General features: G+C 38.3%; 1 protein-coding gene across 3 annotated transcripts in view; it reads right to left on the minus strand.

The window, feature by feature from the left end:
- Nucleotides 1–2,707: 2,707 nt before the first annotated feature.
- Nucleotides 2,708–13,162, minus strand: part of LOC145486123 (serine/threonine-protein phosphatase 1 regulatory subunit 10-like) — a 29,524-nt gene continuing 19,069 nt past the window's right edge. For all 3 annotated transcript variants that reach the window (XM_081464819.1, XM_081464820.1, XM_081464818.1), the window contains exons 20-29: nt 10,745–10,809; nt 10,576–10,629; nt 9,689–9,763; nt 9,345–9,394; nt 8,728–8,809; nt 8,089–8,203; nt 7,929–7,999; nt 6,153–6,354; nt 5,096–5,373; nt 2,708–4,139 (exon numbers count right to left, since the gene is read on the minus strand). In XM_081464819.1, coding sequence (XP_081320945.1) covers nt 3,888–4,139; nt 5,096–5,373; nt 6,153–6,354; nt 7,929–7,999; nt 8,089–8,203; nt 8,728–8,809; nt 9,345–9,394; nt 9,689–9,763; nt 10,576–10,629; nt 10,745–10,809 — 1,244 coding nt within the window. In that variant the 3' untranslated portion in view covers nt 2,708–3,887. The remainder of the gene's footprint in view (nt 4,140–5,095; nt 5,374–6,152; nt 6,355–7,928; nt 8,000–8,088; nt 8,204–8,727; nt 8,810–9,344; nt 9,395–9,688; nt 9,764–10,575; nt 10,630–10,744; nt 10,810–13,162) is intronic.

Below are 13,162 nucleotides of genomic sequence, written 5' to 3' on the forward strand. Positions count from 1 at the left end.
AACAAGCATTAGTAAAGCTGGGTAACACTGAAAAGCTGTTGATTTCTAAAGGCAGGAATTCATTTGGGCTATGTTTGCCGACAGGTGCAACACTTAGCTATCATTCCCACTTGCAGTTGATGAAGGTAAATTAACCGCCGCAACCAATTTGCGAGGCTGACGTTTCGATCGAGTGTTAGCCCTTCGTCAGAGCGAAGCATTGTGTTACTAATAAGTCTCAAGCAGGGTTGATGAAAATTTAAGTCACTGCAACGGCGCGTGTAAACACCGTTCATGACAACAATATCTTTCCCTTAATGATATGACCAAATACCATAATTAGCCTTGGAATAAGTAGTTAAATTACAGTGTCACTTGTTGAACTGGGCACTTGGAAAAGAATTCCTATCAGAACGTTACTTAACGACGTTCGCGCGAAAATGTTCCAGTCGATAGATTTTTTTAAAATTTTTACTTCAGTCACGAGTTACTTGTGTCCGAAATGCAGAAAAAAAAAGGGGGTCACAGACTTCGTTTCAGAGATAAAGCCTGTGGAAAACTACTCTGAATTTAAAAAATTGGCGCACGTAGTTCAGCATGGTCTACAGGGGTTTATAGTTAAACATATCGAAGGTGAGTCAATGGAGGCAAACGATCTTAGTCATATTTTGGAGCAGTGAGTCTGTTGCGTAAATAATTCCACGTGTTGCCAACGTTTTCACAAAACTTAACCCTTCAAGAGACATTTGAAACCACCGCACAGATAAACGAAGAGCTAAAAAGAACAGAATTCGATGGTGCATTTTGCAAAAAAATTCACACTTCTAATCGATAGATTTTCATTTTTTCTTTGAACGTAGAAAATCGGTAGAGAAAATGATCCATCATAAGAAAAATAGGGGTCACCGAACGTCCAAGATCGTTGAATCCGGACAAAGCCATAGCAATGGCCATCTGCCCTATCATTGTTCCTTTTATTACTTCGCGTGCACGTGACGTGTGAATTTGCGTGCGCCGTAAGGATGCGTAGAACAATTAGCGCGAACGTCCTTAGCAACAAAGGATAGCGATCTTTTTCTCAAATAAACCAGTAACTGAAGAATACGAATTACTGAACGATTTTCCGGTTCTGTGGAGATCGATAGCCTGTCGATAAAGATTATCAAAAGAGAATGGAAACTTAACGAGGAAGAGTTAACTAAAGTGAAAGCAGAGAAAACAGCACAATAATAACCACTCAATCAAATCAGTTTTAATGAAAAGCTTGCATCAAATCATATGCTTGATATTAAATATAATTTTTGCACACCAGTTACTTCAATAATTTCCTTTTTACAGTGAATATGCATGACCTTTCACATAATGAAATGAAATAATGCGACATACTTTACAAAACGTCAGTTTCTATAACCTGTTAAGGCAACACTCGTGAAAAGTGAAACGAATTCACAACTATAATAAATTGAACAAGTATGCTGACAAGAATGCGGAGTGATGGATCAGTGTTACACCACGAGACGGCATCGGTGCTTATTCAGCACAGCGGGCAATAACACAGCCCCAAAATGCCTTGCACACTTGGTTCAACATTTCATGGTAACAATACGTACTTATATACCATATTGGAACTTTATATTGGTAAATTATTATTGGCCAATTTTATCGTGTCCCTTGTGTAAAGTTTCGTCACATCCTGCTCAGTTTCCAATGACGGCTTGTTCCCTTTCCATTACAATTTAATATCATTACCGCGAAGATCATGGAAAGTTTCCAATACATCAATTAAGGGAGCTCTCTCTGATGACATACTGCCGTACAGTAAAAAAACCCGCGTTAATGAACCTAATTTTGAAGAACCTGTTAGTCTAAGATTTCCATTTAGGTCCCCTTCACGTAAGAACCTGTTTGAGCCTGAAATTTTAAACAGGTTTTTACCTTATAACTCACTGAAAAGTTAAAATTTGTAAATCAAATAACTTAAATTAGGTTTTGTATTTCTTAAATTTGTTTACATTGCAGTCATTTAGACATGATTATTGGCACAATTTATCAAAACAATTGTCGGTAGCACTCTTCTACCAGCAAAAAAATACTTTTTTCGTGAGAAAATAAGACCGTGTTTAAGAAACTAAATAGCAGGTTCTTATATGCGGGTGTTTTCTGTAGTTAATAACATCCATGTGAAGACAGTCTAAAACTTGCAATGTCAAGATTTTCAATCAAACAACTGGATCAAATTGCTGTCAAGACTAAAGATGCCTTGAACACAAAGCTATGCAGCAAGCCACATCTGTGGGTATATGCAGCATACCTGCTGGGTATATGCTTGTTTTAATTTACTTTTTTGTTATGATATTCTACGTATTAAGCAAAATAAAATGGTCGTCGTCGTTGTTGTTGTTTAGACCTCCGTTTCCTATTGCTTTCTAACACCATTCATAAATTTCCTAAAGGTACCTTTCTCGTTTCTCAATGAAGTAGCTTCAGTGGAAAAGACAAGGCATTTTTGAGAGGGGAACGAATTTGGAGTAATCAAATGGAACCTGAAAAGTTCATCGTGCGACGAAAGAAATCTAGGCTAGAAAGCAAACGCCAACCAAGTGGACAACTAATGTATTGCTGATTCCCTTACCGTGCACATCAATGTTCGAGGAATTAAATTGTTCATCGTAAAAGAGAAAACGTTAGGTCCACAACAGACTACGCGTATAGAAGTCTGCAGGCTGACTAAAATAAGGAGCATTTATTCTTTAGTTTTGTCCAAAAATATTTTCAAATATTAAAATCGTTTCTACCTAGTATTTTACATACATGTATTCCAAATTTTATACAATTTGTACAAAGGTAAATCGAGTAAGGAACGCTTTAGATAAAATATGTCGCGGGTTCGTACCGTACCTAACAGAAATGACAACGACGAGGAGAGGAATGAAGTGGCCAGTGTGCGCGGTAAATTAAGTCCGTCCAAATTTCTATTTCTCCCAAGCAGGTGTAGACATTGTGTTTAAAGTGATGAGAGGAATTTAGCTGCCGATACTGAGACCAAGTGAACCAGTATAAATGGAGACTGAGCCAGCAACATCATATCAACTCCATTGACAGCGCTCATCCCGATATAACGAACAACTGTAGAGGAACAAAAACTGGAAAATACCACGACTTTACGACGAATTAAGCCGAGTCACTGCTTATAACGCAAACAGTTACGTTTCGTTCCCAAAAGTAGAATTAAGATTTACTCCGAGGAAAAAAAGAGACGATTGAGATCACTAGGCACATGTTTCTCTTAACCTCCTCACTGAGGTGGTTCTAAAAATTCGAATGAACAACATAGTGTAACCTAATTTTCTGAAAATGGAAAAGCTCGAATACGACGAGCTCGCATCTATTGCCCATAATCTTTTGTTGTTGTTGGCCTATAAATGTTGGTTATATCGGGATTGCACTAAAATTCTGACCACTGCAGAACTGCCGACAATAAAAGATTCCTAAGAGAAGTGGTGCCCTAGTTAAATTTGCTAAAGAGAATTAGTTATGGAGTCAAAGTGTGTTTAGGCGTGATAGGATAGTTGGTCACTCAGTACATGAGAGATGAACTATAAGTCGAACTGTTTCGAAACTTGCCAATGTTACTGCGGGAAACTCCTCTTTCTTGACTTCCACGAAATATCCTCCTTGCCCTTGATTTATTTATACTATTTTTTCCTTCTTATAATATTTGGTTGCAAAATATAGTTGCTTGAAGACAAAGACAGCGGTAAATTCCAGTAAATATAATCAAGTGATTTGCGCAGATGATAATTTGACGATTGGAAAACGTGACTTCGGCGATACTAAATACGATAACAGCGAAAACACGCATTCCTGGAATTTACTGCCACTGTCTTCAAACGTTCTAGAATTTATTCTCAAACTGGGGGTCCATTTATTCCTGGATGTAAAAAATGACACGTGCTTCCTCTGAGACAGCCTCGTTTTGAAACAAAGTGCCGACATATGGGAGCTCCTCTGCCCCGGGCCCTTCCACGCGCTCGACCGCGCGGCATTCCTCGACCTCTGCCGCGCATGTTCATATTGTCTCCCAGTTCACCCTCTTCATCTTCGTCCCCATACTCCCCTCCGTCGTCGAATTGATCTGCGAGGAAGTCGTCTCGTTGGGCCTAGGAACAGGAAAGTAAGTATGAGTGATTTCCTAACACCTACTCATTTGGTTTTTAGTTCATGTTTCTACTTAGGAGCATGTGGATAATTTCAAAGAGTCTTGTTAAGGGAAGAGCGGTTTTCAATTGAGTATCGTGATATTCACTTTGGTCAATCATGGTTCCCACAGGCATCACTTTTTAAAATTTACTCTTCCCTGATAAAGTATAATTTGAATTGATCAAGAAGTTAAACGCTAAAAGATTTTTAAAACACATACAAAAAAGCGAACGACGTTTCGGCGCTACGTTACGCCATTATCAAGTTAAAGGGGCAGTATCACGAGTGGTCTTCTAAGTTTTTGTGCAAACTATGCTAGAATGATAAAGGTGCACTCAATGATCAACAAAATAACCTTTAAACGACAAAAAGGCATTTAAATTCAATCTCGAAGAGATCAATGATTTTTAGTGATTTTCCTCCAAGTAACATTGTCAAACTTGAAAACGTCGGCCCGACGTTTTCAAGTTTTACACCACTTCTTTCCTACTCATCCGTAGCCACAACAGCTATAAAAAAACTTTCGTGGCCAGTACGGTGCACTTTAGCAAGGTTAGGCAACTACTAGTGAATTTACAATTTATACCAACAACTTCATTGGATTTTCAAGTAGCGCCAAATCTTGGTGAGACTGCCCCTTTAAAAAGTGAAAACGTATAAGGCGTAATACGAATCTATAAAATATGAAACAATAATTAAATTTGCGATTAAATGACATAGTGACGTGAGGTTTTTAAGCCAATCACGTAGCGTTGTAACGCAATACCCAATGAAATGCGAATTAATTTGAACACTCAAATGAAAACTGCTCTACAGGTCAAAAGCTTCATTTCTTCTGTTACGATGGAAACGCAAGAGAAAAACCGCTTTACAGTAAAAAAAATCGATGGAAAAACTGAATGCAGACAAAGCTTACCATCTCTGGAAGAAGAGGTCGAGGACCTGTTGGCATACCTCTTCCAACGCCTGGCCCACCCTGCATTCGCAGTGGCATATGTCCCCTCATACGTGGACCCATCATTGGGCCCTCGGGACCTGGGAAGAGAGGTCCAATAGGAGGTCCTTGCCTAGGCCCTCCTGGACCCTGGAAATGCATAGGCATATCATGTCTTAGATGCGGGCCCTGCACGCCCCTTGGACCCATAGGACCAGGTGGCCTGAACACATTTAGGCTCCCCATTGGATCACCAGGAGCTAGGACAAGAACAGATGAACATAAATCATTTAAATAATATATGCGCATTTTCCAGAATCCTGTGATCAACCTTTAATTTCTCTTGCTACCCGCACACTAGGCTCCATTACCAGCTGCTGACCGGGAAAGGAGCACGCATTCCTCCCCCGAATTCTTCTCGGGAAGGAAGGTAGACTGAAGTCTAGTGAGTGGCGGAAATCGAGCCTGCTGCACAGGTTGAATGGAACTATAAAAACCCAACCAAGGTGTGGCGACCTTTTTTAGTATGTGTTTTAATAGCAAGGTGGGAGTGCTAAGAGTTGCTAGTGGTCTGTGTTGCTTGTCAGGTGACAACAAAACGTTTTGCCACTGCAGGAGAACAAAATCCCAACTGACTAGTTAGTGCTCATTATATACAATATCAGACAGCCGATTATCTTACTGATGATGTACAGTTCCTCAGATCAAATGAAAGTTGGCATTTGAAACTGACAAATAACTCGACTCAATTGTCAATCCTCAAAAACTTTGGGTATTGAGTTTCAAGTCAAGAAAACAAAGAAACAAATAACTAATCTACTTATCCATTCTTCGCTGCTACTGCTATGTATCCAAGAAATAAACCACTTCCTCAAAAATAATTGGGTGATAGATCTCAAGACGTGAAATTCAAACCTTTAAACTTGATTCTCCATTGTCGAAAGCATCCAGGGTAGGATATCAAATTTGAGTCAAGACTGACAACTTAAATTTGACTGCTACTGCGCAAACTAGCTGTTCCTTAAACTTAAGCACTTACCAGCCCCAAGCAATCCTGGTCCTTGACCCATGCCATGTCCAGATCCAGGCCCTTGCATTCTTGGAGGGCCCATTTTATTTTGCTGTAGAGGTTCCAAGATATTTTGGAGGGCACTGGGTAAGGACGAACTCCCTGGCTCATTCTGAAGTGGAGGCTGAGAATTTGGTCCCATTGAGGGTGTACCAGGCTGCTGAGAAGGCTTCTGAAATAAAAAGAGCATTTCATGAATGAAAAGTTGTCTAAATAAAAAACATTCTTATACATGATCATATAAAGCAGAAGAGCACAAGTGGTCCAGTCAACTGCAAGCTAAAGTTAAACTACTTCTAAAATAATGACAAAAGTTACATCTGCTTTCAATGTTACTTGCATGGGCGACATCTTTCGACCATCTTTTGAAATGTTATGTAAATGGCTGAAAGACAGTTTAACTGTGAAACTCGCAGAAGAAAAGACAAACAAATGATAATTACTGCCCTCAACTGGCTGGAGAAGAATGTGGAATTTACATGCTTCCCTATTTACAAGACAATTCAAGCGATTTTAGTGTAGTTTATCAGTTCTTAATAGTGACTTCTGGTAGAAATGGGCTGCTGACGCTTCTAATATTCGCAAGGTGTAAACATTCAAAGCAGTTGATTTATTTCACTGGGAATAACTTCTTGATACCGGTACTCCTAACCTTAGCTTGATGTTAAATAAATCCATCTTTCATCACTACAATTCAAGTTCGACCGTAAAGAAGTCCATTGTGCTTACATTTTTGATATAGGCCAGGTTACATAGCATGCCGAGAAATGGCATGTCAACACATGTGGCCTATGCACTTAACACTGAAAGCGGGTGTAATGAATTTCAATACCAATAAGTTTTAAATAATGAATTTAATGAATAATACCTGGTTTACTACTACCAAACCAAACCAAAATTTTCACAAAACTATGAACACCTCCAATAGCCCTCTCTTCGATGCTTGGAGAGTTCTGCAGTAATGCCGTGGCCACATCATTCATTGATTGATCAATTGATCATACAAACAATTTGCTAAAGATTCTTCAAAAACTGTGTTTTTTTGTTAATATTTAGCAATCAAACTTGCATTTTCTCTTAAATCAAGCAACAACAACAGTTTATTTCTACTACTGTAAACAACTAAAAGAATTTACAAGATTGTAATTATAAATATATAAATAAACAGTACAGTACATACAGTAGTGGGACACCCAAAATAACTAAAAAGCTAAACTAGTTGGGTGACCGTAATTATAATAATTAAAAATGTAAGAGTCAGGAAAGAGGCACAACAAATACATTGGTACACATAAATATCACAAACTTGGTACAAGAGTAAATATACAAAACAAAACAAAATAAATAGATATAAACCATCAAAATATCAGTAAAGATTAATAGAGACTAATGAAATGCGAAGTTAGTTCTTTTTTAAATTGATTAGAAGTACAACACTTGAATCTTTCATCAAGTTCATTCCATAATTTAGGTCCATTAAATCGAATATTAAATAACAACAATATTAAATAACAACAGCAAACAACAAAAGATGATAGGACTTCAACTTCTTCTCCCAAAGTCAGCCTGGAACCTCAGCATTTTTGGCCTCTAAGGATGAGACTATCTTTTATCATTTAATAGTCTTATTTATTTTCTTTACAACTAAGGAGAGAAAAGATGAGATTATTGAATGCTGAGAAAGAAGCAAGAAAGACGACCCTTTTATTAAGTAACAATACTAACAATATTGCTCTGATCTCTTACCAAGAGTTTATCCAGCAGAGTCTGAACAGTATAAGCTGGCCTGTCAGCAGTCCCCTGGGGAGCCGACCCAGCTGTAATAAAGGTAGAAAAAAAGATTATGTGGTTTAATAAATCTTGTACATATTCTGTTTGGTCTGCAAGTAGACTGCTAAAAGCACACCTGTATTTGATGTTGCTGAAGACAAGAGGGTCATCAAGGCTGGTGGCAGCTGTACACCACTGCTGCTAACTGCTGGTACAACTGGAGTCCTCGCTGGAACATGAGTGGTTCCTTTCTGCAGAATAACATTAAGCCATAATTAGGCAAAATTACAATTACAAAAGATGGTAACTTTCTAAAGATTACTTGAGGTTCCTCTTGCAAGAGGCTTGCCTATTATCCTGGCTTGTGAATATTAATAAAACTTTGACAATTGCTTTGTCAGGTAATATTTAAGTATAAATAAAAAAGATTATTATTTGCGATGACACAAAAGCCTACACTTAACTAATGTTAACAAATATTAATCAAGCAAGTACACAATTGAGCGTTCAGTCAGCAATAAATAATCAATCAGTCAGTCAGTCAGGCCCATCAATCAATCAATCAATCAATCAATCAATCAATCAATCATCAATCAATCAATCATTCAATCAATCAGTCTGTCAGTCAGTCAGTCAGTCAGTCAGTCAGTCAGTCAGTCAGTCAGTGTCAGTCAAGCAAGCGAGTAATTATTCAAACAGTCTATCTGTTCTAAAGTAAGTCCATCAGTTAGTCAATGTTTTCTATCTGCGTCAAGTGGGCAGCAGTATTTTGTACCTCATCATGTGGGATAACTCTGGGTTCTTCAGGACTTCCTTTCTGGTTCTCTGGGTCAGGTTCAGCTGGGCTGTCTGGAAGACTAAAACAGTAATTATACAAAACAACTGAAACAATAAGCAATGAAAATATCAACAAGCAAAATACTACAATCGACTTCAATCAAATCTAAGACAAACAGATGACAAGTGGACTAAATAACTTTTGAAATGTGCAGTTCCAGAAAATATCCATACTACTCCCATGGAAGGGATTGAAATTTCCTGAGGGGTAAATGTATGAAGCTTAATTGGAATTTCCAAAGGGGTGGGGAGAGGGGGGTCTTAGAAAACTCGCTTCCACGGGGGAGGTATGGATATTTTCTGGAACTACACTATCTTAGAAATACGTGAAAAAAATGTAATAAGAATTTCTCTATTTAAACATGCATAATTAAATACACATAACTTCTATTTACTCCTCATTAAGGGGGTTTGCAGTGCTCAATGTACCATACATCCAGAAGAGAAGTCATATGTAACATTTTTTGCACCTTCAGTATAAAACCATGGGATGCTACATTTGTGAAATGAAAAATGGTTACAACTTAAGCAGAAAACCACCTAACCAGAACTTACCTTGACTTGGTTAGAAAGATGTCTGCAAGTATGCTCGCTTCTCTAGTTTTCTGTCAGAAGCAAATTATCAATCAATAACCACATACATGCATGTGATTAATGCAGGAATAGCCTCTAAGTCATTTTATTTTGCTGACCCTTTCAGATTTTCTCTTGCTTCTTTTTTCTTTTCCTTTTTGTTGGCTCTATTATTCTCACTACCTCCTACTCTTTTGATCCTTTCCACCAGCTGGAAAATTTTCAGTCTTAGTAATCACAGGTAAACCATGAAAATGAGACTATAGTTAATACGTCAAATGTGACATAGACACCAATTCCCGTTAATGCATTTTGTAGTGACAAACCTGAATTTGTCTCTGTGTGCTTTTTGCTCCTCTCTCTGCTTGATGTTCTACTGTTAAGGCTTTAGGTCTGTACCACTGAAAACAAAGTCACAATATTTGAGGCTTTCTCAACACGCAGGTGTTTTGAACATATTTTTTAAACATAGACTGAACATACTGTGTTGGCTAATTTAATGGTGCATATTTTTCTGGTTGTCTGTCAAGACAGGTGGACATGAGAAGCCATTTCCTCCCTAATGTCAATTACTTGTAGTACATTTATGAAGTTCTGACTCTTATGTCAAGTCTTAGATTCCAATGATCTGCAAATAACAGCCAGACTTAAATGATAACCAACCAAAATTTTCACCATCAATGATTATTAGCACATTAATAAAGGGTTGGTATTATACAGCATACTTGTACATTTTTGTTTATTCCATGAAATGACGGTAAAGCTTTGTGTTTCTTAATAAAACAATACTAAGCGAGTTTTACCAATGACCGGGCACCTAATTTTTTAGCGCTCTGGCCCATGGATTGAGTCGTCCAGATTTCAGCCCTGGCTGGGGCCAATGCATCTTGTTGTTGGGTGAGACACTTTACTCAACTCTACATGTAGTACCTTCTCTGCCAATATGCATGAATGGGTATTGGCAAACTTAATGCTGGGGGGCAACCCTGCAATGGACTAGCATCCCATCCAGGGGAGGTGGAGTAGAACTATTCAGACTACTCACTTCATGCTGTATATGAACATAGAAACTGGGGTAAGCTTCAGTAGTATGGGCCACTTGGCCCAACACAAACTTAACCTATCTACCTTACATTAAAGACATCTCCATGATTTCTGAAATCATATTATTAATAATACTTGGTACCAAAGGTTAACCAACAAAAAAACATACCTTTATTCTCTCTGCCATAATGTCTTCACTCAACCGTTTGGCTTGCTCCACAAGCTGAAACAAAGAAAGTCATGTTCCTGCTAAAATATAATAAAGTAACTACGATGGGCAGAAAAAAAATTCACAAAAGTATTTTTTGCAAACAAGGTTGAAGGGGGTACCCACATACCTGTCTTTCTCGAACCATCTCATTATGTGCCGCATCCAGAAAGTTCACAGGATGCCTCACCAGCGCTGAAAAAAAAAAAAAAAAAACACAAATCAATAAGTACAAGAGAACCCTTACACTGCTTGGCACAGCTATATTAAACAATGTTTGTACCCACTGCTACTTTCAAAGACAGTCAGTCGTCTTATATATAGTCCCCTTCATTATATTATATGGAAATGTTTTGTACTCAAAAAAACAACAACAACAACAAAAAAAACATTAGGAAGCCATCTTAAACCTATGAAAACATCAACTTCCAAGGACTATGACCCCCTGGCCTTGAACTTTGATGGCATGGATTTTTTAAGGATGAAGCTGGTTGACCAAAGAACATGTACCTTACAGTAGTTTGAACAAGCAAAATGTTGTTACAGTATGTCCTGTTCTGTGCAGCATTGCAACTTCCGTTTTTGGTATAGGCTGTGTAGCTGGTGGGATATCGTATGCGGGTGCTTACATACATACATACATACATACATACATACATACATACATACATACATACATACATACATACATACATACATACATACATACATACATACATACATACATACATACATACATACATACATACATACATACATACATACATACATACATACATACATACATACATACATACATACATACATACATACATACATACATACATACATACATACATACATACATACATACATACATATATGAGTAATAACGAAGAGGCAAGATTTGCTGTTACTCCGAGTTTCGTGCTTACGCACTCATCAGACAGTATTTAATGATAAGCATTCCTATCAACTAGATATATATACACGGTATTAAACAATAGGCTAATTGCTGGACTAGTTGCATTACAATAAGTGATAGTTATACTGGAAAACAATAGGTGTGAAGACAGAAATTACGGGGACGAGTATAAACTGCGTGGGTGCAGTACAATATAAAGAAAGTGTCAAGCGTTCTTCAAGTAGAATTTGTTCTCGTGCCGGCATTTAGAAATAAGTTCTGATCTTTTGTTTAGTAGATTGTCGTTGCTATGTTTGATAATCATTAGTTTTTCTGTGAGGCAGAGGTCGCATCGTTTGGAAATGTTGTTGTAGGGTCTTGCACGGCTAATAATTGACCATTTGATGTTGAAGTCTTGTTTTTTGTCGTGTAGTTGCCAGATGTATTTAGAAAGCTCGGTGCTGTTGATGTGTTTTCTGTGCTTAAATGTGGATTTGTGCTGCGAGAATCTCTGTTTGAATGTTCCTTCTGTCAGTCCAATGTAGTTCTTGGTTGTGTTGTTAGTTGTAACTTGTGCGTTGTAGATTACACTGGAAGTCAGGCATTTGTTGTCTAGCGGGCATTGGTCTTTTTTGCGGCAGTTGCATTGCTCTCCGGTGATTGCGTTGGCGTTGTTGTCGGCGTTTGTTATTTTCATGTTGTGTTTGTTGATTACTGTTTTCATGTTGTCCATGCAACTGTAGCTGACTTTGACATTGTTTTTGTTGAAGAGGCTGTGGTATTTATGTTGGTTCGGAAAGTGCTTAGATATGAGCTTCAGGAATGTTCTACCGATGTTTGTCTTTACGTTTTTACTAAATGGAGGGTTGTACCATATAATGTTTCTTTGTCTGTTGCGTCGGGGGCGTGTTGGTTGATTGTCTTCGTTGTAAATTAGTGTTTCAGAGTATCCGCTGGCTTTCAAAGCAGTTTCGTAGATTGGTTTGGCCTTGTTGAATTCGTGTTCGTTGCATGAGTTGGCGGAAATACGGCGATTGATGGATGCTGGAAGTTGCTTTATTATGTTAGGTGGGTGGTTAGACTTTGTGTTGATGTACTGCGGCTCGTCGTTAGGCTTTCTGTAGGGGCAGTAGGTACCTTTTGTAAGATCGAAGATCTTTTGACGTTACTATGGGCAGCTTCGACGGAGCCGAAGTATGCGAGCTCGTAGGCTTATTCATTCTCGACGACCTGTGTAACATATACGGGATAGACAACATCGGGCTTTACAGAGACGACGGACTTGCCATCTTCAAAAACATCTCCGGACCTCAAGCAGACCGTACAAGGAAGGACATAACAAGACGCTTCAAGACATATGGACTTAACATTACCATACAGACTAACATGAAAATTGTTAACTACCTGGACGTCACCTTCGATCTTACAAAAGGTACCTACTGCCCCTACAGAAAGCCTAACGACGAGCCGCAGTACATCAACACAAAGTCTAACCACCCACCTAACATAATAAAGCAACTTCCAGCATCCATCAATCGCCGTATTTCCGCCAACTCATGCAACGAACACGAATTCAACAAGGCCAAACCAATCTACGAAACTGCTTTGAAAGCCAGCGGATACTCTGAAACACTAATTTACAACGAAGACAATCAACCAACACGC

Source organism: Orbicella franksi, chromosome 1 (assembly GCF_964199315.1).
Source record: "Orbicella franksi chromosome 1, jaOrbFran1.1, whole genome shotgun sequence".
Lineage (NCBI taxonomy): Eukaryota > Metazoa > Cnidaria > Anthozoa > Scleractinia > Merulinidae > Orbicella > Orbicella franksi.